The sequence below is a fragment of the Carassius auratus genome, unplaced genomic scaffold, assembly GCF_003368295.1.
Source record: "Carassius auratus strain Wakin unplaced genomic scaffold, ASM336829v1 scaf_tig00023519, whole genome shotgun sequence".
NCBI lineage: Eukaryota > Metazoa > Chordata > Actinopteri > Cypriniformes > Cyprinidae > Carassius > Carassius auratus.
Genome location: NW_020525274.1, coordinates 1 through 19015, shown reverse-complemented (window position 1 = coordinate 19015; position 19015 = coordinate 1). Strand labels below are relative to the sequence as shown.

The window sequence follows — 19015 nt, the reverse complement described above, 5'->3', positions numbered from 1 at the left end:
TTGAGTCACCAAAATGGACAAAAGGCCTTTGCATCGATTCAGTAGCTCCGCCATCCTCAATACAGCTAAAGCTGTGCAGCTAATTACACAAGTTTTGATACAACTAAAGCCACTTCTAAAACCCTCTTCTGTCTGCACAATAACTCAGGATAACCCAGACGTACAATGCGATTTGTCAGAAGGTTAATGATTATGAACATATTTTTTTTTTTGCATTATCATTTACCATAACTAATGCGTTTGTTCTCATAGGCTAATCCATTTTCTTTAAACTATGTATAAATGCCAGATGGATATTGTGTTATGAACAAATCAAATTTCAGTCTATTATTCTGGTCCTTGGTATACTATCAATCAGGCTGCCTCCAGCGGTATACCGCCGGACTGGGATCAATATCGCTCTGACTCACATCTTTATCAGCTCATCATTCTCGCATGTGTGTATGTGTGTGTGTGTGTGTGTGTGTGTGTGATTATAGTGAGGTGTATGTTAGCATGTACTGTAAGTCCATGTTGGTCATCTTTAATACTGGAATGTGCACCTCCATCCATCTGTAAGGTGAATAAATGTGCAATTGGAGGAGAAGCCAAGGCTCTAGTTCCCTGCTGAGATTGGGGGTTTTGAAGGCCATAGGTGTTAAAGTCTGTCAGCCGAAGGGAGAAGGATAGGCAGGAATAGATGGATAGAGAGATGGGTGGATGGAGACAAAAGTGGCTGATAAGGAACAGAAGGGGTTCATGGATCATTCTAGGGTTTTGTCTCAGGAAGTCGGGCAGAGAGCGGTGATGGATCGCATCTTCTGAAGTGAAACAGAGAAGGAAATATTAGCACTGTGATTTTCGGGTCATTGTTTTTCAACAAAGATTTGACCTGTTCTGTCAAGAATTTTATGAATGCCTGGTCTGTTTTTGTATTCATAGTTGTAATTGTTCCCTCACTGGTAAGTGGCTTGGAAACTGGAGAAAAAAGTATTGGCTCTCCAGACACTTGTGGATGCCCACAACCATAGCATTAAATAAGGGGAAAACATCCCGATTCATCATAGTAATTCCCATTCTGTCACAACTGCTGTCTGTACGAGAGCTCATAGTTGGCTGTGATTTCAAGCATCACCAAGATACAAGAAACTGTTTGGGAGTAACAGTTCAGAACTGTAGTCTTGTCTTAATATATGATCAGGATATGTGAGAACAAATGAATGAAGTGAAGAATTGTTTCATTAATAGGTACATCACAAAATGTGTAGATCACAGTTGACTCCAGAATCAAAAGGAAATGTACTAATAATAATTTGCAGTAATTGTCCATTATGCCTATAGTACACTGTATATATATGTATATTTTAACACATATGCCGTTTGAATGTGGTTATAACTGGGTATCTTGCTGTACTTTTCCAGTATGTATATTTTTTTATGTTTTATCCCATCTGTTCAGCCACTGTGTGGCGACCCTTTTCCCTCAGAGACTAATTACTCATGCTGTGTAACCTCTTGTTAATACTCATGAAAAAGACAGATGGACATTGTCTGCAGTAATGAAATTTACTTTTTGTCACCCATAAAATATGGCCCAACACACATTACAGCACAACTTCTGTGCTTATGCTTACCAGCATATAAAAGACATGCAGTGGAATCAGGTTTCCACAATAAAGCAGTATTGTGATTCCAATAATTCAGTAGTTGAGTAATTTAGCTGGAGTAGTTACGGAGTAGGTTTAAGTGATCTAAAATATGGTCATGCTGAATAAGGCATTAATATGGGTTTTTTTAAGTACTCATTAATAGCCACTAATATGCACACTAATAAGCAGTTAGTTAATACTGAGAAATGGCCCTTAAACAAAAGTTACCATATTATTACAACATCGTGACATTACATAAAACAAAAGTATTATTTAAAGCACATTGTTTCATGAAAGCAGAAGGCCAGCCAATTTTGAGCTTGTAAAATACACTCATGCCAAATATTGTCATGTCATATATGTGCAATTAATTGTGTTAATTAAATAAACTGTTGCATAATTGAATGTGTTATTAAGATAATTATTCATATGTGATCTTAAAAAAATGATATTGCTACTTGATCGGGTAGAGCAGGGGTCCCCAACGCGTCGCTCAAAATTTTGAAAAACTCAAAGTAAATAGATCAGCTTTAATCAAAGCTATTAAGAGTCTCATGCAGGCACAACATGTAGAGTAGTTTTGTTTTGTGTAAAAACAGGACCGCTGAGGGACATTCTATGAAATAAGTTTGAATGCATAATAAGGAGACCCAATGTCTTAAGAAAAGTTTCGATTGCAATTTCTTCACATCTTCCCTCTGTGTAATGTGTAATAAAGCATTGTTTTTAGAAGCAGCTTTGTTTACAGAGGTTACCATGGAAACAGCTCTGTTCTGCACTTCATAAGCGCCCTCTGCTGTCAAACTGTGGATTTACAGATTTATTCAGTCTGCCATATTTTTGTTCAGACCAATGCAAAATCAGATCAGATTTTTGTTGTTAATTTTAACCGATCAATGGATCAATAGCCTACCTTGTTATTAGAAGCATTGAGCCTTTTAGAATACACATTAGCATATGTTGAACTGTTTATGGAGCATATAAATTATAATTTATCATTCTGACTCATTCTCTTTTTTTTTTCTTTTTTTTAACAACAGTTTATTGAATTTTCTTCTGTGAACAATAGCAAAAAACAAAAAGCAACAGCGCAAATGCAGAACCCATCCCAACCCATCCCATCCCCTGGTAGACTAAAGAGTTGAGAAGATAAATAATAAATAAATGCAGGAAGTAAAATAAATAATAATAATAAGTAATATTAATACATCAAATACAATAAAATTATTTTTACAAAGATTTTAGAAAAGATGAAACAACATTAAAAGATGAATGCCATAAATTAACAGTTTTCCAAAAAAAGTCATTCATGAAAAAATGGCGTGGAGTCAAACATATCTCAGTACCCAACAAATAAGAAAGGTCCTGTGAGAGCTGAGACCAAAAATGAGAGAGAGGGGCACTCCTCAAAAGAAATTGCCTAAAGATCCTTGCGAACAGAGATTTCACTTAGAAGATGACAGATTTGTATGAAAACGTTTCATTGGAGTCAAGTAAACCCTATGCAGCAATTTCCAATGAATCATTTGGTGGTTAGGGTTTTTAGAAGACAGTAATCCATTCTGACTCATTCTTTTATTAAAAAAAAAAAGATTTAAAGGCTGAAATGTTATAATTTTATTTTTAAAAAAGGTCAAAAATTTTATTTGAACATGGAGTACATGACAGTAGATAACATGTTATGATAACATGAATATTTTTGTTAGTTTAAAATCTGGCCACGTTTTTTTTTAATTTTTATTTCATTGTTTAGGCAAATAAAAAGTGCGTAATGCTGCTAATTTTATTTGTTGGCTTTTGTCATAAAACTTGGTCAAATTATTTAAGTGTGTGTATCAGTACTTTTTCTAACATATCCAGCACATTTTAACAACACTGTGTACAACAGTTAGGATTGATAAATGTTTTAAGAGATTTAAGGACTGTATAACATTTGTAGCTCTCAGCCACTTTAATTTTTAAAAAGTAGCTCCTGAATGAAATAAGGTTGGAGACACATAGTACTGGGACACAGTAGAGATTCACAATCTGCTTAAGATAACTTTACTAAATCTTTGAGTGAATTCATATTTGTGTGTATGTGTGTGTGTATGTGCGCGTGTGTGAGCGTGCGTGTGTGTGTGCGTGCGTGTGCGTGTGTGTGTGTGTGTGTGTGTGTGTGTGTGTGTGTGCGTGCGTGTGCGTGTGTGTGTGTGTGTGTGTGTGTGTGTGTGTGTGTGTGTGTGTGTTTGTGGAAATTGTGGCCTAACGGTTAGAGTTCACAGAGTTTGACTGCTATCCTTAAGGTTGTGGGTTCGAGTCTTTGGCCGGCAATACCATGACTGAGGTGCCCTTTAGCAAAGCACCGAACCCCTAACTGCTCCCAATTGCTCCGGGAATGAGTTCACAGTGTGTGTGTGTGTGTGTTCATTGCTGTGTGTGTGCACTTTGGATGGGTTAAACGCAGAGCACGAATTCTGAGTCCATACTTTGCTGTATGTCACGTCACTTTATATATATATATATATATATATATATATATATATACATATATATATATATATATATATATATATATATGTATATATATATATATATATATATATATGTATATATATATATATATATATATATATATATATACACACACACACACACACACACACACACACACACATATACATGCATATATATTTTTTTACATTACATTTTTTACACTGCACGGGGAAAACAACAATGAGGGAACCAGGAATTGGTGTCACAGTCTTATGAATGGTAGTAGTGGATTCACCAGTATTAGGGGAAGGTGGGTGGCAGGTGTTAGTCTCCATTAGAAAGCTTTTACAGGGAATCACATCATAGCCAATCCACACGCCACCTGTCATAATGACCTATTTCCCCTGCAGACGGAATACAATTCCAGGACATGAGCTACAGGAACTGTTAAATTTTTTCTCCAGAGATGTCTGAGGGGAATGGCTTTATCAAGATGCATATGACATTAATATGTCAATTTTATATGCACTGTAAAATGAAAGCACACTTAATGGGATGTTCCACAAAGAGCTTTCCTAGAATCTGTGAATGTTTACTACAGATATATTATATATAATATAAGTCCCAGTGCTTGCTCTGCCGCCACAGGAGCAACAGCGTAGCAGATCTATTCTGTCAAGACCAAACACATTAACATTGCCATGTAAGTTACCATGACAATCCCTCAGAGAGTTGCCATGATATAACTTTTAACTGTGTGTATATATATATATATGTGCTCATAAGTTTATCCAGAATATCCAAATATGTTAATAATTTTAACAAATTAAGAGAGCTCATGAAAATTGTTTAGTTCTGTCCTTAATAATCTATTTCACATAACAGATGTTTATATATACTGCACAAGAAAAATAACAACTGAATTTTTGAACAGAATGGAGATTTTTCTTATATACAGGCACTGGACTAAAAATGCTTCTCCAACGCAATAGAGGTGGAAATGGGCTTCTCCACACAGCTCGCGCTGAAACGCGACGCGGTGCGGGAGTTAAGACCGCAGTTTGAGCCAGTTGCTCTAATTGATATGAACACCTCGACATCCTCCACTTCAGGTGAAAGTGGGGGAGAAAAGTCCTCTACTTCAAATGATCGCTCTGTTGCAAAGCTACTTGCGTCATTACAGTCACTCTCCATTTTAGCGTCTCTGACAGCAGCTGTCAATCAACCCATCAATGCGAGTCTCAGGTTCACGCCGCACTCCCCGCCCTAGGTTCGTCCCCTCTATCTGCGTTGTGATCTGCCCACTTTTCAGCATTTTTCAAATATTGTCAGTGGGTGGAGTCAGGCTCTGACCAGGGGTTTAGTTACCCTTTAATAAAAACATTAACACTGAAAAGCTCCGCGGTATAGCATTCATAATCGAATGTGATTCATCTAATGAATGCGATATAGCATAGCTTGTCAGTGATCTACGGCTCTGTGTATTCAATGCATCTAAATAATTTCCATCTGAAATCGTGTGATGGATATTTACCAGTAGCCTACTATTAATCGCAGATACGGCATTACTGAAAAGATGCACAAGTTAACAAATGCGATTTATTGTGCCGCCCTTGTTTGTTAATCACAAAGTACAAAGTAGATGAGGAAAACCAGGGTGCTGGGTGTTTTCAAAGTGTGTGTGTGGAATCGTGCACTGTGATTGGTTGAGAGAATATATCGCATTCTGCAAAAAAGGGAGAGTGGCATTTGTCGGGGTTTGGAATTTTTTTTTTGAAAACATGACCTTATAACTTGGGAATATCATATTTTGCGTAAAATTAAAAATATATTTTTCAATACCAACCAGATACAATACTGATTTTGGTGGAAATGAAAAAAAAAAAAGAAATTTATCGTGTTTTGGAACTAAACTCTCTCTTTCAAGCATTTCAGAAAAAGTTATGTACAAAAAATGAGCTATAGATGGTGTGTATCTGGTTGATGCCTGTTGTTATGAATAGAAAGGGTGATGCTTGACATGACAGTGAAGGACATTGACAGGGCCACTGTGAACCCCAGTACTGTGTGAATCAGTGGCGTTGCAATTGGCTGTCTAAAGATTTGCTGTAAATGAGCTCCTCTCTTCCTGTTTGTGTATGTGTGATATGAGTATGTGGCATGTAGGTGTTTGAGATCTGTGGCTTTGCACTCCAAGCTGCAACAGCATTCCCCCACCCCCCATTAGACTGTCACAAGGGCCAATAATAACCTCTCTAATAACAGGGTTGGCTCTTTCTCACTCTGCTGCTCTCTCTCTCTTTCTTGAAACAAATGTTCTTCCTCATTTCCAGTGTCATGCAATTATTGTGGCTGAATGAGGATATGCTAACCATCTGCAGTTAGCCACATTTGGCTATATGCCTCAGAAAAAGCCCAAAATTGAGATGAAAAAGTTGTTCGCATGAGTGATTCAATCACATCACATACCTGACAAAGTGTTTTATCCCAGCTAATTTTTATTTTAATTTATTTTAATAGTTCAATCATGACAACTCTGAAGATTTTACCATGGTGATGGATATGACAGTTGTCATGTAATGTATTTGGTCTTGGCGGACTAGATCTGTTACGCTGCTGCTTAGTTGCTGCTGCTGTTGGTTATTGCTGTAGTTCTAGATTATTGATGCTGCTGCAAGCAAGTACAGGAACTTGCTACTGCCAATGCATATGGTGATACGGTGCTATGAGTATTGAAGACATACTGCTGCTGCACAAATTGCATATAAAATAACCTGTAGCAGATATACACAGGTGGAGCTGGTAAGTTGGAGGGTTTCAGAGAAACTCTGAAAGCGTGCTGCAGGAATCTCAAGTGAATGCTAGCCATCCATATAAATGCAAGGCAGTAAGCTCATGCAGCATATAGTAAACGCATATGCAGCATGAACCAATCAGCTTGTGCCAGCTTGGGCTATATAGCCTGACTGATAAATAGGACAATAACTCTTGATTTTTGTGAACTTGGTTCAAGCAATTACTGAGTGTGAGCTTTCCATGAAGAGCCTTGATGAAAGCTGACAACATCTAAAAAAGACATCGGTTTAAAAAGGAAATTTAGGCTCTAAGAATAATGATCAGGCTTCATGTTGAAATAGTGCCCCAGTAAACCGAGTGCTGCCTTGTACTGATTTTAATGACTCTGACAGTGAGCAGCTGCCGCTGAAAGTAGTTGGGATTGGTGATAAAATGAAAGTAGTGTGCTAGGGGTTGACCCTTACTACTTGACTAGTCAATTGATTTAGTTATTACTTAACACGTTGGGTCTGTGTCAAAAAAGTATTTTAAAAGTGCTTGAACTGCTCTGGTTTAATTTGTATGTATGGATGTGTGTCTGTTTAAGAATTTAAATTGAAATTCAAAACTTTGAAATCTTTGGCAACATTGAAAATATATATAAAAAAAAACCTCAGAAGTTAACTCAAAGCACACCAGAGGACCTAGTTCCTCTTGAATACTTCATTGTGATTCTCACTACTACTTTCCTTTTTACATCGTCAATCTATCATGTGAATCTTAGCTTTCTTTCCTTCCCTCAGAGAAGAGCAGAAAAAGTATGTCAAGACTTCTCAGCCTTGAATAATCCTTTCAAGTACTGTCAGACAAAAAAGCATTTTGAAAGCCTGACTGTTGCTGGGTAATGTCAAACACAGATGTTCATTGAACTAACAGGGTATTTGATCAGATCAGCTCTGCTTGGTTAGGTTTAAGTACACATTGTTTTGTACAAAGTGGTCGTGGTTCCACTTTGCAAAGCACAAGACCTTTTATTAAACTGTGTGTTGCTGGTGGTGAAGAGGTTAAAGGAAAATTCATTCTCATGTTGTTCCAAACCTGTAAGACTTTAGTTTATCTTCGGAACTAAGGGTGCACAATAAATATCATCCGATAATTAATGCGCATCTCATCAGTAAAGGCTGTTATTTAATCAACGGGTAAATTCCATCAGGTGCATGATTTCACATAGAGCAGCTGTTACTACACAGAGCCGTTGTTAACTGACAAGCTGCGCAAATCCATTTTTTTTTACCGCTGATTAAATAACCGGCTTTACTGACGAGATGCGCATTAATTATCGAACGATATTTATCGCGCATCCATATTCGGAACACTAATTAAGATTTTTTTATTACATCAGAGAGCATTCTGACCCTCCAGACAGCAAAACAACTGACACGTTCAAGGCCCAGAAAGCTACTAAGGACAGCATTCTCATATCTTTATAAAATTAAGGTTGAACCACTGATGTCACATGGACTGTTTTAACAATGTCCTCTCTACCTTGCTTTGCCTGGAACGTGGTAGATTCGTTGCTGTATGGAGGGTCAGAGAGCTCTCAGATTTCATCAAAAATATCTTAATTTGTGTTCTGAAGATGAAAGCAGGTCTTAAAGGTTTGGAACGACATGAGGGTGAGTATTTGACATGTCTTTATTTACATGAGATATTTTTGGGTGAACTATCCCTTTAATGAATAATAAGAGTGTCTAAGATACATAAAAGGAAAAATCTTTAAAAACATGCACACCTTGCATTCATGTTGATTTCATATGATTTTAAAAGCTTAACTTTTACTTGATTTAATTAATAAATATTATTATGTTTTGGGGGAGTCACAACACATTTGAATATTATTCATGGAATTTTAATTCAGAATTTAATTCAGAGATCAGAGAAAAATTCAATTCATGATATCTCTGAATTGTATTTTTAAATAAATTCATAGATCTAGGCAAAAAAAAAAGTAAAAAAAGTATCCTATTATTGACCCAGAGAGCAAAAAACATGAAAACATTTGCACGGAATGCTCACAATCATTTATGTCTTTCTGTGTATTCCCTGCAGACTTTCAGGTCACTTTGGAGCCATACTGTGCGTGGATGCCTCCAACCCTCGCTGGATGATTCCATCTTCGTGATGAAAGGCTTATCCGGCAGCCGCAGCCACCACCACGTGGTGACATGTGACCCCTCTTTTGACTCCATGGGTCACCACTTGGACCACAAGCCCTACCTCATCAGCCAGATCGACAACCCCCACCCGGTCGACCACTCTTACTACTCCCAGAGAAGCCCCTACCAGCCCGACTGTGTGGTGCCTTACGGGACCTTCCCCCGACGACACTACAGCTCTCAGCATGAGCTGAAGGATGAGACCGCTGTGGTTCCCTACACTGGGGGAGGGGTTCCAGCCAACAAGGGTCAACAGCGTCTCCCTGTCGCCCTGTTGGATCAGTTTGACCGGCAGCTCCCAGTGCCTCGGGATGGCTATCACACACTGCAGTACAAGCGTGCCGCTGCTGCCTTGGAGCAACGGAGCGACAGCCCTGGCCGAATCCGGCACCTGGTACACTCTGTTCAGAAGCTTTTCACAAAGTCCCACTCACTAGAGGGCCCGCACCATGGTCACGGCCATGGCAAGGGCAGCATCAATGGAGGCAAGGCCAGCCCCGACGGAGAACCCCCTGCTATTCGGCACCGCAAGCGCAGCAAGAGCCGGGAGCGCTGCAAGTCGGCTGAACCCAAGAACAGGACGCCACCTTCTGGCTATTGGAGCTCGGATGAATTGGAACGCGAGGCCTGCCTGTTTCACCATGGACCACCGGGCGTCATGACCATGGGCCGTCACCCGGATAAGTCGCAGTCGCAGTACTTCTTGGAAGCCTACAACACCATCAATGACCAGGCGCTTAAAAACTCCCGCAGCAGCAATGATTTGGGCAAGTGCACGACGTGCACAAGCATCCCGCTGAGCGTGGACGCTTCACAGCTCGTGAAGAAGAGCTCGTGGTCGTCCTCTCTCACGGTGAGCAGAGCACGTCAAGTCTACCAGAAGCCCTCTGTAAATGTAGATAAGGCTCTAGTGAAAGCAGAGGCTTGTCAGCAGGAGCGCTCATGCCAATTCTTGCAGGTATGCAATAAGCCTTTCGATTCTCCCCTACACCCACATGCTCACCTAACCCACCTCCACCTTTTCACCACCCCTCCTCTTCCTCCTCCACCACTGGAGAGAGCCTCCAGTTTTGATTTGAGTTCTGCCGAGAAGTAAGTGCAACCCACTAGCTGCCTTACTTTCTGTTTAGCTGACAAGCATCTGTTTGGATCCATTCGATCTCTCGCTGGTATTATTTCCCTCTCTAAACCTGTAAATCACCTTTTTTTACCAATGTTTTTACTAAGTTCTTGGGTTCTGTGTGAATCTGTATGTGTGTGTTTGTGTAGGTGGTGGGATTGGATGGTGCAGATTGGATGAGTGCTGTTCTTCTGGATGTGTATGAAGAGGATAGACTCCATCCATTATAACTGGTTTCATGAAAGATTACGTGCAAGCTTAGTATACTGTTTGCAAATTAGCCAGTTAGCTTAGCCTACACACTATGCAACTGAGCTGTGAAATATACAGAAGTCCTGAATTCATGAATGTGAATTTAAAATCCACTGAAAGTTTAATTGGAATTACAAGAAGAGCAGTTCACTCTAAACTGCAATTCAAAGAAACCATGTTCGAAAAAGTTATTTTACTTAAGCTGCAGTACCATTTTTGGTCAGAAATGAACACAAATTGGTTATTGAGTTTAAAAGAAATCAGTGTTCAAAACTTCAAAACAAAATCTCCTTATCTTACCTCAGTTCACACAATAATGATTTTTAATTTTATGTGTTGTGTCCGATTTCACAGGGAATTGATATCATTTGTCAGTTTGAAGACCAGGCTACTATATGCCATATGTGGGAGAAGCATTTGTAGCTTGTTATTACAACAGTTGCTTAGTTTTTTTTAAAGGGGTGCTTCATCATGATTTATGATTATTATGATATTTAACTTTAATTAGTGTGTAATGTTGCTGTTTGAGCTTAAACAACATCTGCAATATATGATGCAAAGTGAGAGATAGGTTAGGAGACAGTATTTGCTTTTTAAGGCCTACAGCAAATAGCTGGTAGGGACTAGAATCAGCTTTACATCAAATGTACTTAAACACTGCATCCAGGAAAAAGCAACAAAGGGTAATGGTAAGAGGCATGACATTTCTGGACAGCATGCACCAGGCGGTTAGCGAATCACAACACACTGTGCCAGCTAACCAATCTGAGCCAATTACGTATTTCTGAGGGAGGGGCTTCATTGAACCAGGAAGTCAACAGACCGTTTTTAGAAGAACAGAAATTGTGGTGTAGCATGAAGGTGATATATTAGAAAAGTAATTTAAAAAATAAAATAAAAATAAAAAATTAAGCATGAACACACTACAGTGCACCCCATAAAGACAATCAAGCCTTCAAAAATAACTTATTGAAAAACCCTTTAAGTAACTTTTTATGTTTCAAACAGAGATGGCAATGTAGAGGCAGAAGTTACATACTGCAGCTTTAAATATGTTCAAATGTAGAACTATATATAACCTGAAAAATGTAAACTGAATGTGCAATTATATAGGAGGCATTTCAAAACACCTTATTTACTACCACAATATAAATCACTTTAAATCCAGTTCAAATTAAATTCAGATTCAGAATTAAAATTGGGATTTTAAAAGGGATTATAGGTATTATGTGATTTTTACTTTAATCAAGCATTACAATCTACTAGTCCCAGGAGTCCCAAGCAATGTGTCAGAAATAAACAGCACATTAGTTAGGGTGAGAGAGAACACTGTATTTGATATTATTTAAAGTTTTTCCTATTCCTTTTGTACGTAATGCTGCAGTGCACAGTCCTCATAGTTCTAGTGAACAGACAAATGAGGTAACCTGTTACATTGTACATGCATCAAACGAGTGAACTAGAGAAGATCTTAAGACCACCTGCAGCGGACTGTGAATCAGAGTTTGCACGTGGGCAGCCACATACTAATTCAGAGGCTAAATTGAGCTGGCAGAATGTCTCACATGTTCTCTATCATGCTCTGTCAATACAAAGAATAATTGGCATCTTTCTTCAGGGCTAAATCTGGATGCCAGTTGCCATAGTAACCGTGAGTGACAGGGCATTGCACTGTGCTGGTCTTGTTCTAAAGGTTTGTGGAAAAATTCTTTAGATGTTCAGCAAGTTGTGATTTGCTGTCGATATCAAGTTAGAATTATGATGTTGATGTTGTTGACCTTATACAGACATTTAGGGTTTCATGCTTGTTCTTTTGGGAGTGCCTCTGTGTGTCTGTGTGTGCACTGAGTAGGATCACAACAGTGATTGAGCAGTATAGTGATTTGTACAATTTTAGATGAGGTTACATTATACTACGTTATTTTATAAAATGGCACCTGTTTCTGTGACAGTTCTCCACTGTCAGATTCTTTTGCTTGCCAATTAGAACACTTTGAGGCCCTTACTGCCGTCAGTCATTTTATGTGTTCACAGGAAAGGCCAAATATGGTAAACAGGAATCTGAGAGCATGGTAGGTGAAGCAGATCATTTGAGTTCAGATGCTATGAGCGAATGCTAGCAAAATAGTGGATGGTTTTGATAACATTTGAGATGATCGTGTGTAGCTACTTTTGTTAATATAATGGTCCCGATAACAGTGTTTTTGTAAGATGGTAGTTAGTAGGGCTCCTATTTAAGGGTGGTTAATTTTTTTAATTGGCATTGTGAACTTTTCTTGCTCGCTTACTTGCTTTCTTTCTTGAAAAAAAAACTACAAGTTTGATTGTTTGTAGAGCTTGCACAGTGCGATTTTTTTACTTCATATATCAGTATGATATCCAATAATGAAATTATTATTATTATGTAGAAAGTAAATATTTTATTTTTACAGCAGTATTCTTTTAATAACAATAACAAATAAATCAATAATAATACAATAATATTATACTAAAATGAATATATTTTATATGTTAATATATTTTTGTATATCAAGCACTGTAAAATTAAATGTGTATCAAATTTTAAATAAGCTTGCATGCAGACTTGAAGTTTGTGAAGAGGCATTTACTGACAACCATGGCACTCTGAGACACTGAAAACACTAATTCATGAGCTGTAAAATAACACAGTAATACACTTTACTCTGAAACACATAACACATTCATGTAATTTCAACATATCAAAAAAAAAAAAACTAAAAAACACATTTATGTTATTTTGATTAATCACACAGCCCTGGTCGCCACCAGTAGCATTGTTGGCTGTCCATATTTAGATTTCTTGCCCGCTAACCTTTTCTGATCCCGTCCCCCCCCCTCTCTTTTCTTGCTTCCTGGTCACTTACTGTCCTATTGCGTAATTGGGTTAATACCTGACTACAGATAAGCTTCAGGACAAATTATACTGTTATCAATACTTGCGTTGTATTATCTCTGTATACTTCAATGTTAATGGCTGTTGCTTGTCATTTTCCTTCACTGAATGATGTGGCCGACGTTTGGTCGACGTGCATGTGATATCCATGCGCATGTGCGGTGGGTGTTTACGTGCAATCAGTCATCGCAGAAACAGTGAAATGTTCGAAAGTGTTGGCTCACAATACAAAACTAAGCGACACCAGTGTCAGATAAAACATATGCAGTAGTAAACAAAGCAGGCAACACTAGTAATATAATAAAACATTTACTAACAAAACTCAAGCAGTGCGCTTTACTGTGTCTCCCTGCTCCAACTCCAACTGCAAGACACATTCACATCAAATGTTACTTCAGCGGTTGAGTTACACTCACGATACACTGCACTTATTCACAGTTACAAAAGTACATTTTTTGCATGTGTTTTTAAGCCTTGCCGGTTAAACATTTAATTTGCACGCTGTTCTGACGTGCATATTCAGAGCGCGTACACCCGAAGTGTGTGTACACTAAAAAGCTGGTCAAACAGCACCTGATTACTTAGTTTTCACAAAAGTTTACATATAAAAACTGTTAGTTATGTCTAAAGTGAAAGTACAGTTATGTTAACAGAAAAGGTTTCGTGCAACTCTTAAAGGGACAGAACTAAACATGCTGCTGATTATTGATTATCATGCAGGATAGTTAACCCAAAAATGTAAATTCTGTCATTATTTAATCACTGTCACGTTGTACCAAACCTGTAATAATTTATTTCTTGTGCTGAACACAAAATAATATTTTGAAGAATGTGGGTAACCAAATAGTTGCTGGTACCAAGGACTTTATGTTTCAGGAGACCAGTTTGGTTTCCCACAATCTTCCAAATAACTTTTATTTTAACCGAAATCATTCAGGTTTAAAACAACATGAGAGTGAGTAAATGATGACACACTTTTCATTTCATTTCAAACTATTAATTTAATATTAATAAAATAAGACACAAAGAGAAAATAAGTCACTGCTCTTGACTGAAGAACTTTAATACAGTTGCTATATTTCAAGAGTATTAAAATAACTATAGTAACTGTATTGATAAGTAACATTATCGTTATCGATAAAATGTAAACGATACCCATCCTTACTGCACTTTTAAAAATGTGGGGCTAAAATAAGCACCTAAAGATATCAACTGAAATTCTGTTAATGTAAGGAAATGGAAGCTCTCATGTGGGACACAGACTTTCATTCTTGAAATGATGAAGCGATGCCCAGTCTGCTGTGAGGACTCTGAGTCTTGTACCCAGGTCTGCTCAACAGGATCTATCCTCAATTTCTGCTCGTCAGACTCGACTTGACTAAAGGCTTGTGTGGGTGTTGGTGGTATCTTTGAAGGAAGTTTTTGTGTTTGTCGGGTCTGTGAGCATGTGTGTGGGCAAAGAACCGGTGTTACTGGAGTCATTCTTCCTCTGACTGCCTTTTATACACTTCCTGACGTCAAGGCCAGAGCGTTTCCCCAGTAACACAAGCTCTGCGCTGATTCATATAATCACAGTGAAATTCTTTAAAGTGGGATTTTCTCTCGATGCCAGCCGAGAATCTCTTTCCAAACCTTAAAATGAATCTCCATGCAGAGTGACACACAGATGTGCTCTCTGTCAGCATGTGTTTTGTATGGACTGAGTAATTTGCACGCTCACATTTGATTTTTGCATGAAAGCAGTGTTCGAATTGAGAGGGGCTAGATGTTCCCAGATCCACATAATAATAATAATTAAAAAAAAAACATTTGTAATAATAATAAAAAAAAATTGATGATGGCCCTTTCTGTATCTTTAAGAAAGAAATAACAGACATATTATGATTTGACAAACTTTAGGAATTACTGAATCTTTTTTTATGCATTTATTTAATTATTCATCAAATTTTTGTGAAGCATTTAAGCAATGGAACTAATACTGTGGATCCTTGTTGTTATATGATAAGAGTACCACCTAGTATTACAGACTTTTGTGAATGTAAGCTCATGCAATTAAAATGAATTATAAGAGTGGTTACGTATGTGCTGAACAATCACATTTATAACAAACTGGCAGGTATTTTGGCAACTGGAGTTTACAGTGAGTTCAGCCCTTCTTTGAGGTCAAATAATCAAGTGAAACCAACTAAAACTTTTTCTCTGGTCCACTTCAGAAAGCATCTTCGAACGAGTGGTTTCATACAATTCTCATTTTACTGTATATTTTATTACATCAGACATTCTTTTATGTAGTCTTACTGAGCATTTGCCAAGGCTTTATTACAATTACATTGTTAACATTTGATTATCCTAAAACCAATTAGTTGAAAATGAAAGCTTTTCCCATTTGTCAGTCTTAAGTTGTTCCTCTCTTGAAACCGCTGTCCAACTTCTCATGCTTTCAGAGAGTCCTATAGATGAGAGTTTGCCCTGGGAGAGCTGCACTGAGACAGATGCTTAACTAACCAGGGAGGTGTCGTTAGTGTAATCATGTGAACTCACACCGGCAGCCTCATTAATTACCTCTGCCGGCACATAGAGAAGAAGTGGAGATCAGAATGTGTGTGTGTGTGTGTGTGTGTGTGTGTGTATGGGTGATTTGTGGAGCTGAGCTCATGGGATGCAGTTTGGATGGTGAAATGCACCTTTCGGAAGAAGTTCATGACACAGTGTCACCTCTGACCCCACAGGTTCCTCAAGATGAGTGGGGAGGCTTTCCACTGGGGAAAGATGAGGATATCCCATGCAGACGCATGCGCAGCGGGAGTTACGTGAAAGCCATGGCGGAGGAAGACAGCGGAGATTCGGACGGCAGCCCTAAACCCTCTCCCAAGATGCAGGCGCGACGGGCCAGCTACCTCAAAGCCACCCAGCCATCGCTCACAGAGATGACCACTCTAAAGTAAGTTCTAAGATTTTGATCCATTGTGTTGATTGTATTTAAAATTTTACACACACCAGTTTTCATTCGAACCATGGTTTCTGTTAACTAAAACCATTAGAAAACCATTTTGTTACTATTAAAAAAACAATAATCTTAAACTTACTTTATTTTAACTACTTGAACTACTTTTAACTACTAAATAAAATTAAAATTAATAATTAATAATTAATAAAATGTTACATTTAAATTTTAATTTATTAAAAAAAAAAGTACTAAATAGATACTAAAATGCCATTTACAGAATCATGTATCATTCAGGTGTATTTGTGAAATTAATTATTTAATTGATATACCAAGTGTTTGAAAAACTAATTATATAAACTGGAAGTTATATAAATTATTAATAAATAATTAATTAATTATTATATTAGTGAATTATTATACTAAAATAAATTATATATGTAATGATTGTTTACTGTACTGTAGTATATAATAGTTGTTTTTTTCATTACGAACAAAATTTAAATTGTTTAAGCTAAATAAAAGGGGTCACATATTTAATAGCCAATAATTTAAAAGTGGAAGATTATTAAGGTTATTGCCCACCTAATTTCCTTCTATAAAAAGGCAGCTCAGTCCTGACAGCCGGTTTAGACCTTCCATTCTCAACTCCACTACTTCTCTGAGAAGCTGTGACAAATTGGCTATTTTCAGATAATGACTACTATAATAATATCAGATAATAACTACTAAATTGATCAGCGACCATGTGCTGCAATTTCATCTAGTGAAGACTGATTCAAGAGTAGCTTTGTAATGATTCATTTTAACCAGTTTGGAAGTCAAACTACATTTCACTCTTGAGTTATTGGTTTAACTCAATCTTTTGAACCAGCTGAATTGATTAGTCGAGTGAATGTCTTGCTGAATTAAAAGACATCATGATGGGTAATTCTTTCAACTGAAAGCTGGTCCCATAACATATACAGAAGATTTGTTGTGGAAATGGGACAAAAAGATTATTAAGAAATGTCATTCAACAATAACCAATAAGCAAAAGGTGTATGATATCCTATTGTATTGATTTTTGGACCAGTAGAATCAATCATCCAACCTTCCAACAACTTAAAAATAAAAACATCTGGTCTGCATTGATGGCAGTTATTATAATATTGGAACTAATTCAGTAATTGATTAATGATGTTCAAGTTTAAATTCCAGATAATTTATTTTTTTCATAGAGTTCCACAATTAAGAGCCTTCATAATATAGAATGTGTGTTATTTAAACTGCAAGTAAAGTGAAATAAAAGTATGCATGAAAGTGTTTGCCAACAGCTCTAACCATGTTCTTCTGTGTTGGTATCCAAAGCTTGGCATCTCTTGAGGACTGTGCTTTAGCCACGTAATAGTCATCCAGCTGGCCATCTAACAGCTCAAAATCCTCTGCCTGTCCAATCCTCATTTTAAAGCGCACCAGTGCTGTAGTCAACACCTTTAACACCTGCCAAGCATGCAGATCTGTTACCATGTAGCTTTAGAGAGTGACGAGTTTATTAACTGTATGTTTTATCTGCTGTGCTGCACACATCTCCCTACAGAAAGGTGCAGGCAAAATCTGTTTTTCTAGATATTAATTTGTTTGGTACTCAGATCTCTGTTGTTTTGATGCAAATGAATGGAGTCCAATAATTTTTATATTTTGCAATTGTTGCTACTTTTTTATGTAATTACTATGTTAAGCAGTAAATTGCTTTGTTAGGAAAGCATTTGCTAAGAACATGAATGTGATATACAAAAGCTTTTGCCTTCTGGGTCGGTGCGCAATTCAAATTAAGCATGTCTTTGCGATTCAAATTGAAAATCCATTAGCAGTCTATCTAGAGGGGTGTCAAAGACTCGTTATTGGATAAATTAAATAATATCAAATGACTGCCGTTGGATTTGAGAGATATTGCATTTAATTTAAAGTTTAAGCAAAACATTAACCTCAAACTGGGCGCTTTAGCCCTTTGACTACCACTCGGAAATGTTTTCTTTGTATTCTTCCTTTGGTTTCGTCCAGTTCTCAGCTCAGATTGATTGGGTTGGACTGTTGTACCTCCATGCCCTGCTTCCCATGGGCACCTGACTGCCGTTCATGTAGGGCATCAGGCTTTTCTGTTACTGCTGAGTAATGAGTGTCTAATCAGCCAGGGTTCAGCGCTGCACTAATTACCAACTTGCTGTATGACTTGGGGCTCCTAGCACAGCTTGACAGGCAGAACCCATAAAGGATACACACGGACACATTGAAGGGTGTGAGATTAGATTGGTCAGACAGACATGCTTCCCACAGCGGAGATATCAGTCAGCGTCTCCACAGTAACACAACAACATTATTCTTTCCGGTCAGGAGCTGAGGGTGGATTTAATTAAGGAAGCATAATATGCTACGCCACAGCAGTGGCAAAGGTACAAGTAATTACTCTAATTAGCCTAGAGACTTCCTTAAAAGCTCTTGCGTTGTAAAACACACACTCCCATGCCAGTTGACTGAGGTCTTGTAAGCAGCAGGAGCTCGTCAGTTATTCTGAGCATTAATTGACTTTGCAGGTTTCTCCACTGATATATTTAGCCGGCTTAATATGCAATATGACTGATTCAGTGTGGTTTTAAAGAGTCCAGCGTGTGTGTGTGTGTATGTGTGTGCGGGGGTTGGTCTATGTTTAGG

General features: G+C 37.8%; 1 protein-coding gene across 1 annotated transcript; it reads left to right on the top strand.

Annotated features, from left to right (window-relative positions):
• Positions 1 to 8969: 8969 nt before the first annotated feature.
• On the top strand, positions 8970 to 16321 carry LOC113077894 (disks large-associated protein 1-like; the record flags this gene model as incomplete). Its single annotated transcript, XM_026250155.1, has 2 exons — positions 8970 to 10052; positions 16110 to 16321. Coding segments are annotated over exons 1-2 (1205 nt in total), but the record flags the coding sequence as incomplete, so codon positions are not given.
• Between the last annotated feature and the right edge of the window lie 2694 nt (positions 16322 to 19015).